The sequence below is a fragment of the Aedes albopictus genome, chromosome 1 (genome assembly GCF_035046485.1).
Source record: "Aedes albopictus strain Foshan chromosome 1, AalbF5, whole genome shotgun sequence".
Taxonomy (NCBI): domain Eukaryota; kingdom Metazoa; phylum Arthropoda; class Insecta; order Diptera; family Culicidae; genus Aedes; species Aedes albopictus.
Genome location: NC_085136.1, coordinates 110,661,930 through 110,685,553, shown reverse-complemented (window position 1 = coordinate 110,685,553; position 23,624 = coordinate 110,661,930). Strand labels below are relative to the sequence as shown.

General features: G+C 44.6%; 2 protein-coding genes across 2 annotated transcripts; both read left to right on the top strand.

Moving 5' to 3' along the window:
• The first annotated feature begins 1,961 nt into the window (after positions 1 to 1,961).
• On the top strand, positions 1,962 to 3,943 carry LOC134288985 (uncharacterized). Its single transcript, XM_062854942.1, has 2 exons — positions 1,962 to 3,491; positions 3,878 to 3,943. The coding sequence occupies exons 1-2, from the start codon at positions 1,962 to 1,964 to the stop codon at positions 3,941 to 3,943; spliced, it is 1,596 nt and encodes a 531-aa protein (XP_062710926.1).
• Positions 3,944 to 6,578: 2,635 nt separating this feature from the next.
• On the top strand, positions 6,579 to 18,565 carry LOC115254007 (bis(5'-adenosyl)-triphosphatase enpp4). The gene is made up of 3 exons (XM_062845190.1): positions 6,579 to 7,289; positions 7,389 to 7,667; positions 7,761 to 18,565. Exons 1-3 carry the CDS (start codon positions 6,644 to 6,646, stop codon positions 8,051 to 8,053), a joined length of 1,218 nt encoding a protein of 405 aa, XP_062701174.1. The 5' UTR covers positions 6,579 to 6,643; the 3' UTR covers positions 8,054 to 18,565.
• The last annotated feature ends 5,059 nt before the right edge of the window (positions 18,566 to 23,624 follow it).

Below are 23,624 nucleotides of genomic sequence, written 5' to 3'. Positions count from 1 at the left end.
ATTATTTCTCATCCGTTCAACATCGACTGCTTCGAGGATCATCATGTCGAGGAGTCAAGCATCGTACAAGGTGCTGGTGGCAAAGTTTAAGGACGTCATACTCTCATTCAATGATATCTGGAAGTTCGCCGAGAAGTTTCCGGCGGATGCTACCGCCAGCCAGATTACTGTCCGTTTGAACAGGCTCGACGATTTGTGGGAACGGTTCTCGGAATATCTCATCGAGATCAAAACTCACGATAACCACGATGATGAGGAGAACCCTTACGTAGCTGAGAGACAGATGTTTAGTGATCGCTACTACGAAGCGAAGGCGTTCCTGTTGGAAAAGGTTAAGTTGAAAAAGGAACCAGAGGACCTGAACCAGTCTGTGAGGGGTCTAAACACGTCTGGTCTTGGGAACCTTGATCATGTAAGGTTGCCTCAGATCAAGCTTCAAACCTTCAGTGGGAACATAGAGGAATGGCTCAGTTTTCGGGATCTGTACTCTTCTCTCATCCATTTCAAGGCAGATCTTCCCGATGTAGAGAAATTCTACTACCTCAAGGGATGTCTCCAGAGCGAACCGAAGAGTTTAATTGATTCTCTCCAAATCACAAAATTGCTTGGGATCTACTCCAAAAGCGATACGACAACAGCAAGCACATGAAGAAACTCCAAGTTCAAGCTCTTTTCAAGCTTCCCAGCTTGACGAAGGAATCTTCAACGGATCTGCATACACTCGTGGATGGCTTTGAAAAAATAGTGCAGACTTTGGATCAAATTATCCAACCCGGAGACTACAAGGATTTATTGTTGGTCAACCTCCTTTCCGCGCGATTGGACCCTGTGACGCGCAGGGGGTGGGAGGAGTTCTCTTCTGCGAAGCAACAGGACACGGTGAAGGATCTGACTGAATTCCTTCAACGTCGCATCCGCATGCTGGAATCACTTCCGGCGAAGTCAGTGGATACGAGGAGCGGCTCCCAATCTCAGCAATATGTGAGGACCAAGGCATCTTCAGTGAAAACCAGTTTCAGTTCCGTACAAACACCGGGAGGACGTTGCGCTGCTTGCAGTGCCAACCACCCATTATTCCAATGCAGTGATTTCCAGCGGATGCCGCTATCTGAGAGGGAAGCAGTCCTGAGAAATCAATCTCTCTGCAGGAACTGCTTCAAACCCGGACATCACGCGAAGGAATGCCAGTCTAAATTTTCCTGCAGGCATTGCAAAGGTCGACACCACTCACTTGTATGTTTCCGACAGGACAAGGATAGCTCTGATCGGTCATCGATGGCTTCAAAATCTCCGAAACCTACTTCGCCGAGGGAAGTACAAGGCCCCACAACTGCGAGATCCAATGCTCCGGTCAATTCCAGCAAGTCTACTTCGTTAGTCTCGAATATGGCGGCTAGTGACACTGTAACGGCTCTTGGGTCGGTCCATAGTGCACAGGTTTTGCTGGCAACAGCCATCGTGATCGTCGAAGACAATAGTGGACATCGTTATCCGGCACGAGCTCTTCTGGATTCGGGCTCGGAAAGTAATTTCGTAACGGAGAGATTGAGTCAGCGATTGAAGACAACACGTAGCAAGGTAGACATCAAGATCCATGGGATTGGTCAAGCGGTGACCAGCGTCAAGCAACGAATTGAAGCTACCATTCGATCGCGAGTGACGGATTTCTCACAGCGCGTGAGCTTTCTTGTGTTACCCAAGGTCACGGTCAATCTGCCGACGTCCTCAATCAACATCGCGAAATGGAACTTACCAGATGGAATCGAATTGGCTGATCCATCGTTCAATGTGTCCATGAACGTGGACATGGTCCTAGGAATTGAATCATTCTTCAATTTCTTTAGGAATGGACAGCAGATTTTGTTGGGAGAACATTTGCCGGCTTTAACGAATCAGTCTTCGGCTGGGTTGTTTGTGGTGGAGTGTCTACTCCTAGTCAGTCGCTGAATATCAGTTGCAATATGTCGACATCTGAAGCCCTTGATGAGCTGGTAGCTCGCTTTTGGTCCAGTGAGGAAGTTGGAACGGCGAAGAACTATTCACCACAAGAAGCACAATGTGAGGAACATTTCGTGCGAACGGTTCAACGTGGGGAAGATGGCCGTTACACAGTCTCTCTACCGAAAAATGAAGAGGTTTTGAGGTTGATAGGAGAATCGGAAAACATCGCAGTTAGCCGTCTTCAAAGTACCGAGCGCCGATTGGCAAGGGACGCTGATCTTCGTAGTCAGTACTGCTCTTTCATGGAAGAGTATCTCCAGCTTGGCCATATGGATAAGGTCGAGGTTGGTCAAGTCTCGCCGGGACGCTGCTATCTACCGCATCATCCAGTAGTAAAGGAAGCTAGTACGACAACCAAGGTTCGTGTGGTCTTCAATGCTTCAAGCGAGACGTCGACAAGGGTGACGTTGAATGATGCACTGCTGGTGAGGCCAATCATCCAGGATGATCTACGACCAATAATTATGCGGAGTAGAACGAAACAGGTGATGCTTGTTGCGGACGTTGAAAAAATGTTCCGCCAAATTATGATTTGTAAGGAGGACAGACCGTTACAATCTATCTTGTGGAGACCATCACCGGAGGAAGAAATAAGTACGTGTGAGCTAAAAACTGTCACCTATGGTACAAAACCGGCTCCGTATTTAACGACCAGGGTTTTGAAACAGCTGTCGGAAGATGAAGAAGAGAAATTTCCACTAGCGGCCAAGGCAGTACGGGAGGATACATATATGGACGATGTGATAACCGGTACAGACGACGTGGATGAGGCAGTGAACATGAGAACGCAGTTGCAGGATCTCATGAAGGCTGGAGGATTTAGGCTACGCAAATGGGCATCCAACCAATTAGAAGCGCTGGACGGAGTTCTACAAGAAGATTTAGCGATCCCATCAACGAAGGAGATTTGCTTGGATCCAGATCCATCGGTGAAAACACTCGGTTTAACATGGATGCCGGGAACGGACACTCTTCACTTTCAATTTACCGTCCCAAGTTTGGTTGATCTGGAACCGCTGACTAAACGGAAGGTTCTGTCGGTGATTGCCACGCTGTTTGACCCGATAGGTCTCATTGGAGTTACCATTACGTCCTTCAAGGTGTACATGCAGCTTCTGTGGACAATAAGGGACGAAGATGGGGAACGACTGGACTGGGACCAACCGCTACCCAAAACGGTGGGTGAGACATGGCGAAACTATCATCAACAACTGCCAATTCACAACCAGATCAAGATCAACAGATGTGTAATCATTCCGAGGGTCGTACAAGTGGAGCTGCATTGCTTTTCGGATGCGTCAGAGAAGGCCTACGGTGGATGCATCTATGTTCGGAGCGAAGATTTCGAGGGAAGTGTTCTAGTGCGACTGTTTGCGTCGAAATCAAAGGTTGCACCTTTGAAAATTCAAACCATTCCAAGGTTGGAGCTGTGTGGGGCGCTCCTGACGGCAGAACTACACGAAAAGGTCAGCCAAGCCATCCGAATTCCTGTGAGAGCATATTTCTGGACGGACTCTACTTGCGTTTTACGATGGATAGCAGCAACACCGTCTACCTGGAGCCCATACGTTGGAAATAGATGTGCAAAAATTCAGCGTTTGACTGAGCGCTGCAAGTGGCAACATGTTTCAGGAGTCCAGAATCCCGCAGATCAGATTTCGCGGGGGATAACACCAGAGAATCTTGCTGAGAATGTTTTCTGGTGGGAAGGTCCAAGTTGGCTCTTGGACGGCCCAGACAAATGGCCACAATCGACAGGATGCCAACTTTCAGAAGATGTAGACATCGAAAAACGTCGTACGGTAGTAGCGTCCATGACGGCTACCATCGATGAGTTTATGCCAGAGTACGTGGCCAAGTTCTCATCATATTCAAGGCTGATTCGAGCTACCGCTATTTGGAAACGGCTGATCACACTTCTCCGAACACCGAAGAAGGATAGAAGGAGAAGTTTTCTGTCCACCGAGGAGCTCAGAGAAGCCGAATACACTATTATTCGACAAATTCAAAAGGTTACTTTCACCGACGAGTGGAAGACCTTATCGAAGGGAGAACCTGTGTCGCAAAAATCTCCGTTGCGTTGGTTTCACCCATATGTTTCACCGGAAGGATTGATTCGTCTCGGTGGTCGTTTAGAGCATTCTGCAGAAACGATCGATTTCAAGCATCCAACACTACTTCCGAGAGATCATCGACTAACCCGGCTAGTCGTGGAATACTACCATGAGAGATTACTGCATGCTGGTCTCCAATTGCTTTTAAGCACTATTCGACAGAAATTTTGGCCGCTAGGAGGCAGGAGCATTGTATGACAGGTTGTCCATCGTTGCTACAAATGCTTCAGAGCAAAACCATCTCCAGTGAAGCAATTCATGGGGGAGCTACCTAGGGAACGAGTAACGGTATCACGCCCATTCTCCCGGACGGGCATAGACTTCTTCGGACCAGTCTATGTCAGGCCAGGACCAAGACGAACAGCCGTAAAGGCATATTTTTTGAAGTGGATAAATAATTTTTCTTCGTGAACATTCTTATGCAATAGATGTTAAATAGATTTTAAAAGGATACATGTATCAAAAAACTAAACTTTTTTGACATATTGCCAGGTAAAGTTGGCAAAAACCTTAGGGTGTCCATATTGCCCCGCCTACCCCTACAGCAAAAGGAGGAGTCTGAGTCTGAGCGGCCACCCACCGAAGATTAATACCAAAGTCTTATTGGAGGTTTGCTGTATCTAGCCGGAAATACAAGACCGGATATTGCAATCAGCACATCGATCCCCGGAAGAAGAGTAAGTCAACCAACTAATGCTGGCTGGGTTGAAGCGAAACAAGTATTGCGCTATTTGAAATCTACTAGTAACCATCAACTGCAACTGGGAAACGTATCTCAAGATCTGGAAATTTATGCTGATGCTGACTGGATAGGTAGACCGTACGTCAAATTTAGGATATCTATTTTGGTAGGCAATGGATTAATCATGTGGTTCGCCAGAAACCAATCTTGTGTTGCTAAACAACCGAAGCGGAGTACATTTCCCTCGATGAATGTTGCCAAGATCTGAGGTATGGATTCCAACGACTGCTGAAAGATTTTGGGGAAGCAATGAAGCGCCCTATTCAGGTGTTTGTTGAAGACAATCAAAGTTGTATCAAGATGTTGGCTACCCAAGAAACAGAGATAGCTAAACAACAGTTTCTTGAGCTGAAGTTTGCTTAAAAGTTGCTTGTTCAACTCTTGTTAGACTAAAATGTTAGTTGGGTAGCAATGGAAAAAAACGATCGAAGCACATATACACCAACTTTCACCGTAACCAACCTCCCGATTGTAAGCTAACATTAGATAACAGATGTGCTAACGAAACTTTTGAATAGAGTAAGATTCGAGATGTTACGAAAAAAGATGGAATCCTACCTACAACCGACGAAGAGGAGTGATGGAATTACAATTGTAGCAACTCAATGATGCTTCTACCTTCCCTTCTGGTATTCTCCTTCCTCGTGATTCTTATGGAGTTCCTTATGGAATACTAAACAAAATTCTGAAAGAGAACTGAAAGATTTTTTTGGAGGAATACCATAAAAGGTCTAAGAAATATCCTAGATAAACGTTCAGGAAAAATCTAGGAAAGAAGTCCATGAAGAAACTCAAATAAATCTTCTGAAGAAATTCCTGAAAAAGAAATCACAGAAAAGAATTTTCAGAAGAAACTTCTAAATACATGAATCATTGCAAAACTTTTGGAAGAAACCCAGAAGAAATTGTTGAAAAACTTCAAGCCAGATGCCTAGAAGAAATCTCAGAAGGCACTCATTGAGCAATCTGATAATGAGCTACTTTATGTATCCCAAAGAAAAATCTCTGAAAGAACTCCATGAGGAATATCAGAAGAATCTTTTGAAATAATTTCTGAAAAGATATATCTGAAGGAATCCAATATTTGAAATAGAAAAAAATTGCATGAAAGAAACAAGAAAACTCAGAAAAAATACACGAGGAGAAATGAAAGTTTATGAGTAACTTCCTGGAGAAATCAGAAACAACATCCTTAGGAATGCCAGAACAACACGATATACACAGGCAAAATGATCATTGGTCAACGGTCTATCAGTTAACAACTGCTTAGAGCTCATTGATCACTAATCAGAGAAGCAGACTTTGTCTCAGTTGGCTTTTGGCCTAATTGACGTTACGCCAAGAAGAAGAAGAACCTCTAGGATGATCAGCAGATTTAGGTACAGCTTCCGCTCGATAACTGGGCTTTGTCGACAGTCCAGTAAGCGAGCACCGCTCGATAACTGGACTGAGCTTCCGGAGCCGGAGGCTATTGTTATATTTTGTTTTGTTTACCGATTTGTAAAATGTGAGGTTATATTTCGCTTATTTTTGACAGATAACTGCTTTTTAACTCGACTTTGCCCCAGTTATCGAGCGCCCAGTTAAAAAGCAGTCCAGTTAAAGAGCAGTCAGTTATCGAGCGGATGCTGTACACATTTATTTAGCAGCAGATTTTGCCAGATGCGGACCATTCCAAGAAGAATTACTTCAGAAAAAAATCCATGTATTCTCCTTAAAATATCATTCATGGCCCAATTTTCTTTTTCAGACACTCAACGAGCAGAACGGCGGTCATTCCGGTTGCATGATGTGGCCGGGATCAAACATGCCCTACACCAAAGCCAAGCTGAATTGTACGTACATGAAGGCGTACAATATGTCCCTTCCGTGGAACGATCGAGTGGACACCGCGTTCCAGTGGATCCGCGATCCGAAGCAACCGGCCAACTTGGTCATGCTGTACGTCGAGGAACCGGACTATTACGGTCACATCTACGGTCCGGACTCGGACCGGGTGGCACAGCTGCTGGTCAAACTGAACGACCTGACCCGATACATTTGGGACAAGGTTCGGGAGTTTGGGCTACAGGAGCGAGTTAACGTCGTGCACCTCAGCGACCACGGAATGGATTCGCTGAGTCCGAAAAATTTCATCAATCTGACGAGCTTCGTCCCGAGCGACGTGAAGTACGACCGGTACGGAAACACTCCGGTCTTGCAGATTGTGCCGAAGGTGAAGCAACAGACGGCCGATCTGTACCGGGCGCTGAAGAGCGCTTCGGAGAAGAATGGGAACTTCGATGTGTACACGTTGGAGAATTTGCCCGCGCGGTGGCACTTTAACAATTCGCAGCGCACCGGACCGATTACGGCGGTGGCCCGGTTAGGGTATGGATTCGATGATATGTGGGAGACGGCCGAGTACTACCGAAAAACGTACAATGTGTCAGGTAAGCTTGAAATAAAGTGTAGCAAAAAAAGCCCACTTTCCGTGTAAATTTAATACTTTGACCGTGTTATATTTACACCCTATTTCATATCCCTTGTAGTAACTCCGGAGACCAAGTACGGTGTCCACGGGTACGATAACGACCTTCCAGTCATGCATCCGATCTTCTTCGGCTATGGCCCTAGGATACGGGAGCGAACCATGGTAGATCCATTCGATACAGTCGACTTGTTCTACCTGTTCTGCGAGATTCTAGATCTCAAGCCACCGGCATACCTGGCCGGTCAACGGCAGCACATTCTGGGCGTACTGCGAAACGATTCCCGGGATGACGACGACGGAAATGGTAACGGATCCACACGAACCGGCACTCTAGTCGGTAAGCGTAAACCTAACGCATCGGGTTGAGCCATTTAACCGCGTTGACTAACCGAGGTGAGCCTTTCCTTTCTCTCTCTCCATTCCATTCCAGTCATTTTCGCCGGTAGTTTGGTGGGGTCATTTGCACTGGTGAGCATGCTGGCGTTCGTTGTCCTGTGGCAACGGCGCCGCCGGGAGAACTTGGTACCGTCCTATTTGTACGACGAGGCGGAATCTTTTCTGGACGAAGGCAACAAACTGTTACCGGCCTCGGCCAGCACCCATCAACAGCAGCAGTCCCAGTATCAACATCATCCTTCCAGCAATCACCGTAGCCACCATCAGCATCATCAACTGCGGTCCAGTGCGTCCATCAACGGGGATGTGGTTTCGATAGACGTTTGAGAGTGACCGAGGGTGTCGCCATCCATGTAGTTCGTTCATTGTTCATTCCTAGTGTTTTCTGTTGGGCTGTCTTCCTTTTAACTTGTTTGTTGCACGTCTCATGTTGTTTCCATTTCTGAATCTTGGCAGTTTTTTTTAACGAACGTAGGTAGCAGTAGTAGGAGAAGGTCATCGCATATGTGGTAAGTGTCAATGATTGTACCCTACTTCCATTGGAAGCTTTACGACCCCGACCTTAGACAGAACTTTTTTTTATTAGTTTGGCCTTTCATCAGAAAAGCCGTTTTTATCCTTTAGTGACTGCATAATTTGAAATCCGTCTTAAGATACTAGTTTGAGGAAAGCAGCAAATTTATGGTGTGTAAATCAGATTGAACTTTCTATGTAAATCTGAAATGAATTCAAGTAAAAACCGAAGCACGATGTTGCGTGGTTTGAACAAATGTTAAGATAAAAACTTTACGAGGTGAATCCATCAGCAATCACACTTTCCATGATAAACGAGAAAACCATATTAGTAAGGTTTTACAATAAAATTAAAGCAAGGATCGAACTCACCAATTAATATGTCCATCGCTAGTCGTTCGCTGACTAACAGAAACTTTCACACCGAACAGACACGGGAAAATGAAAACACACTAGATTACGAGACGGGAAAACGTCCCAAAGGAAACCTCGATAACTTCTCCTGTCGCTACTGGTTTTCGACAGTCAGCTCCATTGACGGTGTGCAGTTCAAGAAACTTTGGGACGGTAGAAACTATTACCTCTTGGTGTGCTTACCTACATCGGAAAGTCAATAATGTCTTCTTCTATCTGTTTTCGACCTTGTCGCCGACACCTTTGGCGACACCTCATTTTCCTCTCACCTAGCTGTACTTGTGTCCAAAAGTTTCTTGCACGAAATAGTACATATTGGGGATCTCGCTACAGTTATTTTCTGAGCAGCAATGGATAGATAACCAGTTGAACGGAAGGCCCAGGTAGTGTGGGTTTAGGGACCGCCTCGTACGAAGGAGGCGGGACTACACATCCGTCCCACTAAACACATGTCTAATGCGCCAAATCCTACGTCTCTCCGGGATCATCTCTAGAAGGCATTGCTTCGAAGAGGGGCTAAAGGACATCGCACCCCCAAGGTGAACTGCGTAGCCTAGCCATGCAGCGATGAACATCTATGTATGACACGCTCTTTGGGGAGCACACCAAGGTAATGTGCTGGCGATTTGCTAGCTTGTTGAGTGGTTTTACCGCTCCCTTTGGTCTCGGGAATCGGGCAGGGTCAATCACCACGCCCGCGCCCAACTGTTCTACAATCATCAAGAACTGATACTTGCGTGCAACACGATTTGATCTACTGAAGGCTTAGGCCCTATCAGCTAGCATCAGAAGGAGTTGCTAACACTGGGGCCTCCACCTGCCCCGTCCCTTACCAGGGATCCAACCCAGTAGACCAACGCCACGACAGCAACGCTACCACATAAGGGTCGATTTCGACCGCAGAGCACCGGTATGACCTACATAGCCGGCCCCGAACCTTTGGACCAACTCTTGTATAGCGTCTGCACTAGCCATTCTCCGAATCCTCGCGCCACCTTCTCTGTAGCTTCAAGACTATGTGGGTGGTAGCCGCTGAAACGGCATTCCAGCGAGACTCATCCCTACACATCCTCTGGACAAGATGGTCCGGAGTTGTGTCCTCCATGTATGTGGCAAGCATGTGGTCACGCATTATGCTAGAACGCGGGCACACGAACAAAACGTCTTCCGTCGTTCCCTGTAAACCAGCACAAACCGGACATTCGGGAGAGACCGCATGGCCGAAACGATGTAGATACTGTCGGAAGCAACCATGGCCTGAAAGGACCTTAGTCAGGTGGAACGTTACTTCCACTAAATATTTACTATCTACCCTCACAATTAACCTAGTAAGAGACGAACAAGCCAAGGGCTGAAATTCTCTATAATAAAGACGAATGAATCAATCAATCTATGGGTCCACCATGGGGGCCACCTTCCTTTAGTGGAACTGTCCCACGCGCGCTGCCATTTGACCATGGAGGTCATCCTGGCAGTCCTGCGTATGCCTATTGCTCCACGCATTTCGAAGCACTCCATGTCCTCCCTGATATGGATGCCGATAGGCACCATATCAATGATGACGCAGAGCGCATCGTGTGACACGGTACGGTACGCGCTCGCAAACCTCAGGCACATCAGCCTGTAAGTACTTCCCAGCTTACCACTGTAGCATTCGATACTTAGCGCAGTGCCCCACGCCGGGCCGCCACACCTTAGTATGGACGTAGCGACATTAGCCAGAAGCTTGCGCTTACTGGCGTACACCGCAGAGCTATTGGGCATCATCCGGGACAGTGTCCTATAGCTGTAGAAACTCTTTTACATACGTAAACGTGGCTACCGAAGGAAAGCTTATCGTCGATCATCACGCCGAAATGTTTGACGGAGCGCTTCGACGTGATAGTACAATCGCCTCCACTGATCATTGCTTGTTGCTCCGACTTCCGGTTGTTCTCAGTTTTGTGGACAACCAACTCCAATTTCCTGGATCTCATCCACGCCTCCACAACCTTGATCGAGTGGGCCGTAGTCAACTCCACTTCTTCGATCGACTCACCGTAGACTTCGAGCGTAATGTCATAAGAAAAGCCAATGATCTACACTCTCACCGGGAACTCTAGCTTCAATAACTCGTCGTACATGATATTCCATAACACCGGACCCAGGATGGAACCTTGCGGGACTCATGAGGTTATGTGAAAGCATCTTCGACCCACTTCTGTGTCGTAAACTAGTACTCGATTCTGGAAGTAACTTCCAAAAATCTTGTACAGGTACCCGGGTATCCCCTGACGCAGGAGCGCATCGGCAATAGCCGGCCAACTGGTGCTATTGAACGCGTTCCTTACATCCATTGTCACTACCGCACAGTAGCAAGTTTCTCTTTTCATACGCTGGAGCGCTATCTCGGTAGGTTTTTTTTTGTAACCGACAGGACAGCGTGTACGGTCGACAACCCCTTTCGGGAGCCGAAATGGCTGCTCGAGAGACCATTTACATTCACGGTGTGCCTCAACATTCTATTGAAGAGGATCTTTTCGAGCACCTTCCCCGCCGTGTTGTTCAAGCACATTGGTAGGTTGCCAACGGGTCTCCGGGTGGTTTCCCCACCGACGAACCGACGTGACAGCTAGAACAAATAAATTAAAATTTGTTGTCCCCGACGCCATGATGAAAAATAGCCGAACACTATCGCCACCTCTATAACGGTTCGCGTTCATTTGATAGCATGATCCCAAACCCCCGTGTGTTGATATAGGAAATGGTTTGCGCCTACGCTGATTTGACAGAAGCGTTCGCTCGCTTCGCTGGCCGACCGTTAAATTTAGGGGGACAGTTTTGAAATACCATTGTCACGTCGGTTCGTCGGTGGTTTCCCCACCTTTGGCAACATAACCATGCTCTGCCTCTGTCAAACTTCTGGGAAACATCCCGGGAGCCTACGCTATAGCTGCATTTAAGGCTGGGTTCGGAACTTCGTCCGGACCTGGGGCCTTACCTACGCTAAGAGACTTTGCTATTCCCGTAAGTACCACATTGGTGACCCTCTCCTCGTCGCCAGCTCCAGTTCCCGGCTGTCCTACGCAAGGAGGCCAAGGACTAGGATCATGACGCGGAAAAAGCCTCTCGATGATCCCCTCCAACATCTCTGGAGATTGCTCTGTAGGAGCCATTACACCTCTTTGGCACTTTGACAGAGACCCTCAAAGCAGACCTTTTTGCTTGCCCTTAATATGACAGCGGCGAACACCACCCGCCGTTCGTTTCGCTCATGCTCGCAGTTCATGCTCGCTGCATCCGCCGCCTATCCTGTAGACATGTGCGGAGCAGGTCCGCAATCGCTTGAGTCCACCAGTAAGCCGGTACTCTCCCATTTCCAGGGTGTCCTTGCCTAGGCATGGTCGCATCACATGCACGCGAGAGCACCGCTAAGAGCTCGTCCCCGCTTAACCCGAGCAGGTTTCAATCACGGCGGCGTGCCTTCTCAAATACCTCGCCGTTTGTGTATCATGTCTTCCACCTACGGGCTACGAGGGCTTGGCCTTGTTGTAGTCGATACTGTAGCGAACCGCCAAGTGATCGCTACCCTCCAGTTCGAGCTACTTGTTAGACCAGGACTACTAAAAGTAACTAACAATTATCGACTCCGCACCGTTCCGATTCAAGGTGCTCTTGGTACCGACATTAGCCAAGTCGACACCTAGTATGGCCAGTGTCTCTAGCAGGACCTGACCCCGCAGGTTCGTGTAACGGCTTCCTCATTCCACGGCTCAGGAGCTCCGTCTGAGATTCTAGCTTCTTTCAGAATTTCTTCCAAACTTCCTCCAGGAATTCCTTCAGAATCTCCTTCCGTGATATCTCTAGATTATTCTTTAACGATTCCTCCTAGAGTTTCTTCTGGGATTGCTCAGGAAGTTCCTTATGAAGTTGTTCCAGGGATTTATTTAGAATTCTTTCGGAAATTCGCTTCATAATTCACCCAGGAACTTCTTCCGAGATTTCTCCAGGTTTTCATTTCGGAATCCCTCCAGGAATACCTCCACGAATCCTGGGATTCCTCTAGGCACTTCTTCCGCGGTGTCTCCAGAAATATCTTTCAGGATTTCTCCAGCAAATTCTTCTGAAATTCCTTAGGGAGTTCCTTATCAGATTCTTCCTGGAGTTTATGTAGGACTCTTTCAGAAGTTCTCTCTAGAATTCTTCCAGCAGCTCCTTATGAGACTCTTCCGCGAGTTTTTGTAGCATTCTGAATCCTTCAAATTTCCCTCTGGATTTTATAGATATGTGCAGTCAGTCATTCTGAATCCTTCAAATTTCCCTCTGGATTTTTACCAGAAGTTTCTTCTGAATCCCCAAAAAGTTTCCATCTGGGTTTCCTGTAGGAGTTCTTTCCGAAGTGAATTTCTTTCGGGGTGCGTCCACGGTTTCCGAGTGCCCTCCGGGAATCCTATTCGAGATTTCTGCTGAAATGCCTCATGCCTTATGAGATTCCTCCTGGAATTCCTTGCTAGATCCCCCAGGAGTGGCTTCTGAGATTTCTGCTGGATTCCTTTTGGAGTTTTTCTTTGATTTGTTCAATACTTTTGAAATATTTTTGAAAGTTTTCTCTGGGATTCCTGGAAGGAATTTCTGGTGAAATATAATCCCCGAAAGAGTTTAAGAAAATATACAAAAGAATCTTCGGAAGAAATTCCTTAAGAAAGGACTTCCTAAATAAACTTCTGCATTTTACAGGAACCCCTGGAGTAATTCCATAAGGGATTCCATAAAAAACGCCTAGAGAATCTCCATTTGGAACATCTGAGCGAATCCCAGAAGGAAGAAATCTCGAAAAGAGGAAACCCAGAAGAAACTCCTGGAAGGTCCCGACAGCTAACTTCTGAATCAAACTCAGAGAGCACTCCTGGAAGAATCTCAGAAGGAAGTCCACTTTGCAAATTCGCTTGTACTGACTGCAATTGATCTAGTAGCAGCATATTGTCGTCGCGGTTGAAACCCGAAGTTTACCCACACCCGACAATCGAATTTTCTCAAAACCCGTACGTCGGACGTAGTGCGCTGGACAGCGGACCTGGCCCTCTATCCAGCGCACTGTGCCCGACGTACGTCCGACACACGGTTTAGGAGAAACATCGATTTTCGCGTGTCAAAAATTCCGATTTTCAACTGCACGAACAATATCAAAGTTCCCTAGAGTTCTCTCAAATTGCCCAGGGGAATTTTGATTCGATTTGGGAAGAGAAGATAAAGACATCTCTAATTTTTTGATATGTTATGTATAAATGTCCCAGCTTTCAATGATGCAAAAATTTTGAAAATCGGTGGTGGCCCTCGTGGTGAAAAAAATGTTTTGGTATAAAAATCCAAGATGGCGGCCAAAATCAATATGGCCGACCCAACTTTTTGTTATTGTAAATAGTAGCTCTATTTTTCCTCTTTTCAACAACAGTTCGTTTTGAGGTGGTTATTGGAGAAACTTTCGAGTTATAACGGTTTAAGTGAGCCACCATTTGACCAAAATCGAGGGGTCTGTAAAAATTGTTGTGGCTCTAACTAACGGGGGGTCCATAAATTTGAGTAACCAAATGCATTTTTCTTACTTCCAGAATTTCGGCACCTTAAACATTTTTGAAGACAAGGTGTAAATAGTGGGCCGGTCTCAGCGAGAACTACCCCTATTGATTGTCATTTTCTAATTTACAAATACTCTCTTAGAGAATCGTAAGATTTATTTATAGAAATTCGATTTCTTCTTAATTCTATTCAAAATTTTGTATTGCAAATCTTATTATGGAGTATATTATCTGTGATCTGAAATCGATTCTGAAACTATGAGTTTTGAATCAAAAGATTTTAGATTAGGGTAAAATTTTAGATTTTTACTTGCGTTCTGGAAAAAATTAGTTGAAGTTGTTACTAGATTTTTGCAATTGAAATTTAAACGCAAAATTCAGAAGTTAAAATATCATACTTGGTTAGAATTTTGCTGAATGTCGATAATCTGAACTTTTAAGGAAATCAGACAACTAAAAAGTATTTTTATCAAAAATAAAAATAAAATAAGTGTGTATGAAGGATATGACTGAAAATTTCGAACGGATTTATCAACTCGCTGTAAACATTTATAGTATTTTCAACTCGAGAATACCTAAAACCTGTTCTGCAATGTTGCATAAAGCCAGACTGGATAAATATATTAAAAGCTTGAAAACTTATCTCAAATTATTTAGACTAAGAATTTACGAGGCTAAACACTTGGTCACCTTAATCTTACTTAGACTTCTTCAAAAAACGAAAAGAGCACAATAATTTAAATGTTTTAAGTATGAGTGCTACGTTACGTTAGTTTATTAAAACCAATGAAAGTGACAAAATGTGTTTATTTTAAAAGTCAGTCCGAATTTGCATTTGGAAATACGTGCTAATGGGTCGCCTAATTCTATAAAAATCAAAAGTGGGTCGCAAGCTCAAAAAGTTTGAGAACTCTTGGTCTAGATTTTAACACAAATGTTGGTGTTTTTCGGCTAACTAGTCGATGTGGTATGATTGAACATGTGCAAAAACTTAAGTTCATAGGCACAAATGCTATTGTACAACAAATCAATAATTTAAAAAGAAAAAAAAATGCAAATATCAACCTGTAGTTCTGGTGTGATTTGAACCTATAACTCTTCAAGCTAGACAGGGCGCGTTTGCCAACTTCTCCACAGAACAGGTAACGACCATTTTTCCGTTTCTTTTTTTTCTGTTTTCCAACACATTTGTGCCCATAGACGTCAAGGTTTTACGTGTGTTCAACATTGATTCTGTCGAATGTCGGAGGCGTAAACGCTCATCCTGGTAAAACTCCCCATCATATTCTACGTACCAATACATATCAGCTGTAGTTGTAGAGAGAGCGAGTGTACTGTAGATTTTAGTTCCAATAATCATTTTCGCTCTATAAGATACCTACCTGTTAACACACATTCACGATTATTATTGTTGAGAGCTAATAGTTTAGAACCCCGAAACCTACGAGTATTCCGACAATACCTGGCGCGAAGGAAGTGAAATCGAAGAAAAGTTTCGAAGAGGACGCTTCCAAGCCGATCTACCCTAGACCCTAGACTCTAGCTAGAGAGTGTTACACAACACAGTGTATATAAAATACTCTTATTCTGTTTCCGTGTCAATTAACATGACTCCCCGAGCTACCGAAACACACACTAACAAACAATAGTGGGAGCACTTTTATCATATAGAAAATGGATCGTAGATTATGAGGGTATCGTTTGAATCCATTATAGTACATATAACAACAAAAACATATGATTATTACATCGAATTACTGATCCATGAAATCGTTGTTAGATCAGAACGTGACACGTTTTATGAAAGAATCGTCTAAGGGAAAACAGGAACTGAATAAAATGGAATTTCCCGTAATCGGCAGTTTCGAATGCAATTAGTAATTACAGTAGTTTTTAGGAGTTTTCGGGCATTGCAGTAACACCTAGGCAGCTGTTGGAACAAAAACTGTGAGATAAGTCAGCCTGTTACGAAAGAGGAACTCTTGACTGGACAATTTTCGCAGATTTCGTACAAAAATTCTTGACCGGGTGCCGAAGTAAATCTAGATTGGGTTTCAGATAAAGTCCTGCCTGGATTCCAGCGAACATTCTGATCTGACTTTGGAGGAAGTTTTGACCGGGTTTCTGACGGAATCTTGCCCTGATTTTGGAGGAAATACTGTCCGTGGAAATTTTGACCAGAGTTTTCAGAGACAATCCTGTCCGAATTTCGGAGGAAATCCTAACCGGATTTCGGAAGAATATTCTGTCTAGTCTTCTGACAAAATCTTGTGTGGATTTTGGAAGAGATTCTGTCTGGATTTCGGAAGAAATATTGTCAGGACATCTGAGGAAATCATAACCTTGAGTTTTCGGAGACAGTCCTGTTCGAATTTCGAAGAAAATTCGGTCTAGAATTCGGTCTAGAATCCTGGCTGTATTTTAGAAGAAATCTTGTCTGGAATTCTGCCGAAATCTTGTCGGGATTTTGGATGGAATCTTGTGTGGAATTCTGATGGAATCCTGTCGTGAGTCTCCAGAGACAATCCTGTCTAAATTTCGAAATTCTAATGAGATTTCTGACGAAATCTTGTCTTGTTTCTAAGGAAATCCTGTCCGAATTTCAGAGGAAATCCTGACCAGATTTTAGAAGAAAATCCTGTCCGTATTTTAATCGAAACCTTGTCCGGATTTCGGAAGAAATCCTTGTCTGGATTTCTGAACAAATCCTGTCCTGAGTTTTCAGAGTCAACCCAACAAACATTTTCGCTGTATAAGAGTGGAACAAACCACTCTTAAGCAAACTTTAGCTTAAGAAACTGCTATTCAGCTAATTCTGTTTGTTGGGAATCCTGTTCGGATTTCGAAGGGAATCCTGAGCAGATTTAGAGGAAATCCTGTCCGAATTTCGGAGTTCTGGTGAGATTATTTAGGAAACCTTGCCCGGATTTTGGAGAATATTCTGTATGAATTTCGGAAGAAGTCTTGTCTGGGTTTCTGAGGAAATCCTGATCTGAGTTTCCAGAGACAATCCCATTCAGATTTCGGAGGGAATACTGATCAGATTATATTGGAAGTGGATTTCAGAGGAATGCCAAACCAATCCAAAATGTATTTTGGAGGAATCTATGTCCGATTTTTGTAGGAAATCCTTTTCAAAATTTTGAGAAAATTTTGTCGAGATTTCAAAAGAAACCAGTCGGTGTTCCGCAGAGTATCCTGTCCGAATTCCGGAAGAAGTCTTGTCCAAATATTCATCCAAATCAATATCCGTACTATGTGGAGCACATCCAGGTCAAAATCCGTACTATTAGGATTATTGATCGTATGGAGCACAGGTTACCCAAAACCTACATCGAACAATGTGCACAAAAACAGTGTTACCAGCATTTGCCATTGTTGTCAAAAACTGCTGTCAACAAAAAGAAGGAAACGAGACGTCAAAGTTGAACAAAAGAAGCAAACAGCAGATCAGCCATAGTAACAAGTAATTATTTAATAATCTAATAATTGTATATTTAATTACCTACTGATGATAATCCGGTACTGAAAGGAAAAAAAATATGTAAATAAGAAAAGGACAGAACTAATTTTAAAACAGAATTCTATACAGATATCTTTATATTGTCACACCTACCAGTGAATAACCATCGTATAGTCAAGAAAACCAATCATTCGATGGTGAAATTGATTTTCTACAGAGAAAAATAAACAAAAACGATACGAGAACGAAAGGTTTGTGAACCTGGAATAGGTGAAACGAAATGACAGCAACACAAGTTCGTAGGAAAAGTAAAGAATAAACTTCTTGTGATATTTTTTATATCGATAAAACTTCTTAAGAGTTGTAACCGTACACAGCATAGACACACATACCTTTTAAACTATTGTACTAACATGGGATTGGGTGAGAAACTTGAAAAAAGAAATGAAACACGAAGAGGAAGAGACTATACACATTTTAATAAGTGATCGCTATTAACTATTCTACATCCTATTGAACACAGAAAAAAAAACCTGACTTACGTGATTGATTAATGATAACGCATAGTGATTTTCCATTGGATTATGTAGTCTATATCTTGTTCTATGCAAATTTGCATCTATCAGCGTCGTCGTCGGGAGCACACAAATGTCGCGTTATGTGAGGGATCCCCGATAACACGTGACATACATATGATGGAATAAAAACAAAGAGAATTTTTCTATATTTTTCGGTTTCCCAAGAGATGCTGCGGTTTGGGCACACTGCGTGCGAGAAACACTTGCTGGTCCAGACAGTCATGTCAAATAGCTACAGTATTTCTGCGCTGGAGTGGCCTAAAGTAGCAAAATATACAAAACTTACACGGTTTAATAAAGATGATAAATCCCCTTAGTAGAATATACAGTGCTTCCTGAAAGAAATGGCCTTGATCGTGCAGTCTTAAGGACGAATCCGAAACAAGTCACCACTGGCTGGTTAGTAGGCTATGGAAGGTTTCCAAGTTGTAGGTACAACCAGGAATGGCAAATGTCGCGGAATTTCATGAAAAAAATGTCATGACATTTTCTATTTACGCTGATTAGTAGTAGAAGTAGATCGTAGTAATCCATGGTTATGCTAGTAAAGAATTATCTATACATATCCCTTTCGTGACGAACCAGCACAATTGGGTTCTTAAATTTAGAACAATGTATTGATTTTTTTGATTTTATACGAAAGAGCACCTTTTTCTAAGCCAGTATGATTTTTTTTCAGATTTTTAGAACTTTATTTTGATACCTAAATTCAATTACAAAGAGATTTTTTGAAATCACCTTTTGACAGCTGGGCAACTGTTTGACAGCTCCGCCCAGTACAAAATGCGATGAGGGGTGATTCGACAAATCGCTCCCATACAAACTTTAAATCGATTTTTAAATAGGTTCCCGGGCACCAAAATTCATAAAAATTTGGATTTCGGCTCAGTTTGGCATGCAGATTCAGAATATGCAACTATCTCAACACCGCTAAAGAAGCCAATTGTGCTGTTGAGCAGTAACATGTTTGCACATTTTTTTCATCTGTTTAGACTTTATTTCAAGTGATGTAAACTGTTTCCATAATTCAGCCATCACTTGTACAAGTATGTGTGTATTTTTTTTTTCTGTTCGGGTGAGCCACTGCGACCAGTATTTAGATCTTTTGTGGCATTACCCGTATCCTTAGTATTTAGTGCATGTCGTACTACTCCATTGTCATTGAGAGGCAATGAAGCATCGATTTCTGTACAGTTCCTGTTTTGTTATCCCAGAGGTGCAAGAAATCGATTGCGATGAAAAGGTCCCGTTATCATAGAGATTTAAATTCCAGTGAAAAAGCGCCCCTAATCAAACACAATCTATTTGAATTCTGAGAAAAACAAAACGGTGGTACTGATATTTATCCATGCATCGGAACTCTAGCCCCATCCATGTCTTGCTTCTAGTTTAGTCCCAGGACAACAAAGAAAAACCCGGGACTTTGGGCTAGTTGCAAAACTCTGTCAAATTAGAGAATGTGTTCTGCAATAAGAATGCACGTGAGTCCTTGAATTACCAAAACTTAACAGTCCGTGATAGGTTAGTACGTAGTTAGATACGAAAAGCATGTTTGTTTTCCTAACATCAAGTGTAGTCTCGGGTGGGCAAAGTCCGATTCTTTAACTATCAGCAAGGCAGAATAAATGCAATTTTTTGAAACTGTCACCAGTAACAAGGACTTTGTACCATGAATCCTTATTACCAAAACACATTACCCCAACTTGACAGACCGGATGTGTGTAAATAAACTTTTGTTTAAATTGCCTGTGGGATTTGCCACAACAAGGTAAACAAAAAGTGGACAAAAACCGCAAAACATGAAAAAGTTTTATCTATCGCATATTTTTTATTTCCGATTTATAAAGGCAATCAAAGCTAGAAATCGAAAAATAAAGAGTAGCTCTTTCAAATGAGGAAAAATAATTGTTGGTTTGTTGGAAAATATAAGAGTTCTGGAGATCCAAAGTTGAGCAATTTGTATGGAGATTTCACTTTTATGCGCTCCGTCACGAAAGGGATATAAAATGAATTTCTGTCTGTCTGTCTGTCTGTCTGTCTGTCTGTCTGTCTGTCTGTCTGTCTGTCTGTCTGTCTGTCTGTCTGTCTGTCTGTCTGTCTGTCTGTCTGTCTGTCTGTCTGTCTGTCTGTCTGTCTGTCTGTCTGTCTGTCTGTCTGTCTGTCTGTCTGTCTGTCTGTCTGTCTGTCTGTCTGTCTGTCTGTCTGTCTGTCTGTCTGTCTGTCTGTCTGTCTGTCTGTCTGTCTGTCTGTCTGTCTGTCTGTCTGTCTGTCTGTCTGTCTGTCTGTCTGTCTGTCTGTCTGTCTGTCTGTCTGTCTGTCTGTCTGTCTGTCTGTCTGTCTGTCTGTCTGTCTGTCTGTCTGTCTGTCTGTCTGTCTGTCTGTCTGTCTGTCTGTCTGTCTGTCTGTCTGTCTGTCTGTCTGTCTGTCTGTCTGTCTGTCTGTCTGTCTGTCTGTCTGTCTGTCTGTCTGTCTGTCTGTCTGTCTGTCTGTCTGTCTGTCTGTCTGTCTGTCTGTCTGTCTGTCTGTCTGTCTGTCTGTCTGTCTGTCTGTCTGTCTGTCTGTCTGTCTGTCTGTCTGTCTGTCTGTCTGTCTGTCTGTCTGTCTGTCTGTCTGTCTGTCTGTCTGTCTGTCTGTCTGTCTGTCTGTCTGTCTGTCTGTCTGTCTGTCTGTCTGTCTGTCTGTCTGTCTGTCTGTCTGTCTGTCTGTCTGTCTGTCTGTCTGTCTGTCTGTCTGTCTGTCTGTCTGTCTGTCTGTCTGTCTGTCTGTCTGTCTGTCTGTCTGTCTGTCTGTCTGTCTGTCTGTCTGTCTGTCTGTCTGTCTGTCTGTCTGTCTGTCTGTCTGTCTGTCTGTCTGTCTGTCTGTCTGTTTGTCTGTCTGTCTGTCTGTTTTTTTTTTCTTTTTTTTTACTTGGTGGTAAAGCCTTTATGCCTTCCCGACACGCGTTCGATAAGCATGACCAGTGCTACCGATTTCGTCCATCGCGTGCCAGTTCGTGAGGGACTCAGAACAGAGAAGAGAACTCTGAACCCTACGCCTCTAACCTCCACCAAGGTCTACAGTGCCTGCTTCCCCCGGATTCCACTAGAAGCGACTACTTCGGGGGGGCTGTGCTCATGCACTTCACTTGTTATCAGGCAAAGCTAGTCACGCTAGATCGCTGACTTTATCTCCAACATAACTGCTGCGCTCTCATGAGCTTTATCTTAATCACGTAGCTTTAACTGCTGCGCTCTCGTGACCTTTGACATACTGCTGCTTCTCTCCAAGTTGACCAGTAGAATGCCGAGGTCAGTTCGGCAATGCCAGTTGGAGGGTGGCTATTCTACTTCGGGTGGCTTTCTCGCTGCGTTCGTTGACCTTTTCCTGGGCGAACCGGTTGAGTGCCGAGGTCGGTCCGGCGATTCCGGTTGGAGGATGGCTTCCGGTACGCTGGCGCTCCGACGACGACCCGAACCAGTGGTTTTCCACGGGCGCTGATTACTCAGATAGTCCCCGGCGGTGAATCTATCCTACTCCGACGAAGAGTTCCCCGGCGATGGAAGATCTTCCGAACCGATATTTCCCAGATCGGTGCCGAGGTCGGTCCTGCGATTCCGGTTGGAGGGTGACTTCCGGTTCACAGGCGCCCCGACGACCATTCTCTGGTGCTTCTCGCGACATACTCGTCCTAGTCCCCGGCGGTGGAGCTTGCTTACTCCGACGGAGAGTTCCCCGGCGATGGAAGTTCTCCCGAACACGGTGGTTTGATCCCGACCAGTCAGGTGTCGAGGTCGGTTCGATGATTCCGGTTGGAGGGTGGCTTCCGGTTCACCGGCGCCCCGACGACCCAAGACCAGAGCGTTACGACTACTCGGACTAGTCCCCGACGGTGGATCTAGCCTACTCCGATCGCGATCCGATGCCCTTTGGTCTTCACGCCATTTCCGCTGCAGTGACGACAGGATCTGTCCCACAGCCCTGTTCACCGCATTCCAGGTGCTTTCTTCCCGACACATTCGTTCTACAATGTTGTCGGGGCTAAGGCTTGTGATACTCTCCGCTAACATCCCGTCTCGTGCTGCCCTGAATCTGGGACAGTGGAAAAGCACGTGCTCTGGTGTCTCCGCATTACTCGGGCATGCTGGGCAAAGTGGGGACTCTGCGTGCCCGAATCGATGCAGGTACTTCCGGAAACATCCGTGGCCTGACAAGAACTGTGTCAGGTGAAAGTTGACCTCCCCGTGTTTCCTATCCAACCAGGTTGAAACGTTCGGAATGAGCCGATGGGTCCATCTACCGTTTTCAGCGTTATCCCACTGCTGTTGCCACTTTCTTACGGTGTCAGCTCGGGCTCTTCTTCGGACTCCTGATATGTCTCTATCTCTATAGCACTCGTTTTCTTCCTCGAGTAGAAGATCTATGGGAATAGTTCCGGCTATCACGTAGACTGCTTCTGACGAAATTGTACGGTACGCACTGCATACTCGCATGGCCATCAACCTGAACGTACTGTTCAGCCGAGATCTGTTCCTCCTTGTCTGTAGTGCCGTCACCCACACAGGCGCTGCGTATCGGAGCACCGATGTGGACACACCTGCCAGTAGTCGCTTCTTGCTACTGCTGATCGCTGAGTTATTGGGCATGATCCGAGATAGTGCCGAAATCACCTTTGCAGCCCTTTCACACGCGTAGTCGACGTGACTATTAAAGTTTAGCCTATCGTCTAACATAACTCCCAGGTGTCTCACATCCCAAGTAACCAAAAGTTCAGCTTCTCATGACAAAATGTACTTTCAAGTTCCGCGAAGTTCAGATAAAGTTCCAAATGGAACTTTCTGGCTGCTTAAGAGGCTAACGATGAGCCTTGCTAGAACTTCGGTCACAAGTTCCGGCAAGGCTCATTGTTAGCCTCTTAAGCAGCCAGAAAGTTCCATTCGGAACTTTATCTGAACTTCGCGGAACTTTAAAGCTGCTTAAGATGCTACTCGGAACTTTGTCGGAACTTTCAAGTTCATAGAAGTTCAGTTTAGTAGTATTGTGTTTCAATGAAGATTAAATTTATTTCTTTTACAGAAAACAACTATTTAAGCATACACGAATAAAAGACAAATATGAATTTATCAAATCAATGAATATTAGGCTTGAGCAAAAAAATATTGCCACCCATGGGATTCGAACCGATAGTCGCTGCGTGAGAACCCTACGCTCTACCACAGAACTACAGTTGCGATTAAGTGAACAACAGGTAAAGTCTGACTTGAATCGATTTTCTGTCGGCAGCTAGTTTTGCACATTTGTACAGTAGTGAAGTCAGATTGACTTTGCCAAGTGTCTTCGGCAGCGCAGCGGTAAGTCGGCAGGCTATCACGCAGGAGGATCCAGTTCAAATCTACATA

What these genes read in the sequence shown, in the direction of transcription:
- LOC134288985 (XM_062854942.1), top strand. Translation starts at nt 1,962, where the DNA reads ATGTCGACATCTGAAGCCCTTGATGAGCTGGTAGCTCGCTTTTGGTCC. An exon ending in GCCAAGCCATCCGAATTCCT is followed by an intron (nt 3,492 to 3,877) that starts GTGAGAGCATAT and finishes ATCATATTCAAG; the next exon opens with GCTGATTCGAGCTACCGCTA.
- LOC115254007 (XM_062845190.1), top strand. Translation starts at nt 6,644, where the DNA reads ATGATGTGGCCGGGATCAAACATGCCCTACACCAAAGCCAAGCTGAAT. An exon ending in AAAAACGTACAATGTGTCAG is followed by an intron (nt 7,290 to 7,388) that starts GTAAGCTTGAAA and finishes TATCCCTTGTAG; the next exon opens with TAACTCCGGAGACCAAGTAC. An exon ending in ACGAACCGGCACTCTAGTCG is followed by an intron (nt 7,668 to 7,760) that starts GTAAGCGTAAAC and finishes ATTCCATTCCAG; the next exon opens with TCATTTTCGCCGGTAGTTTG.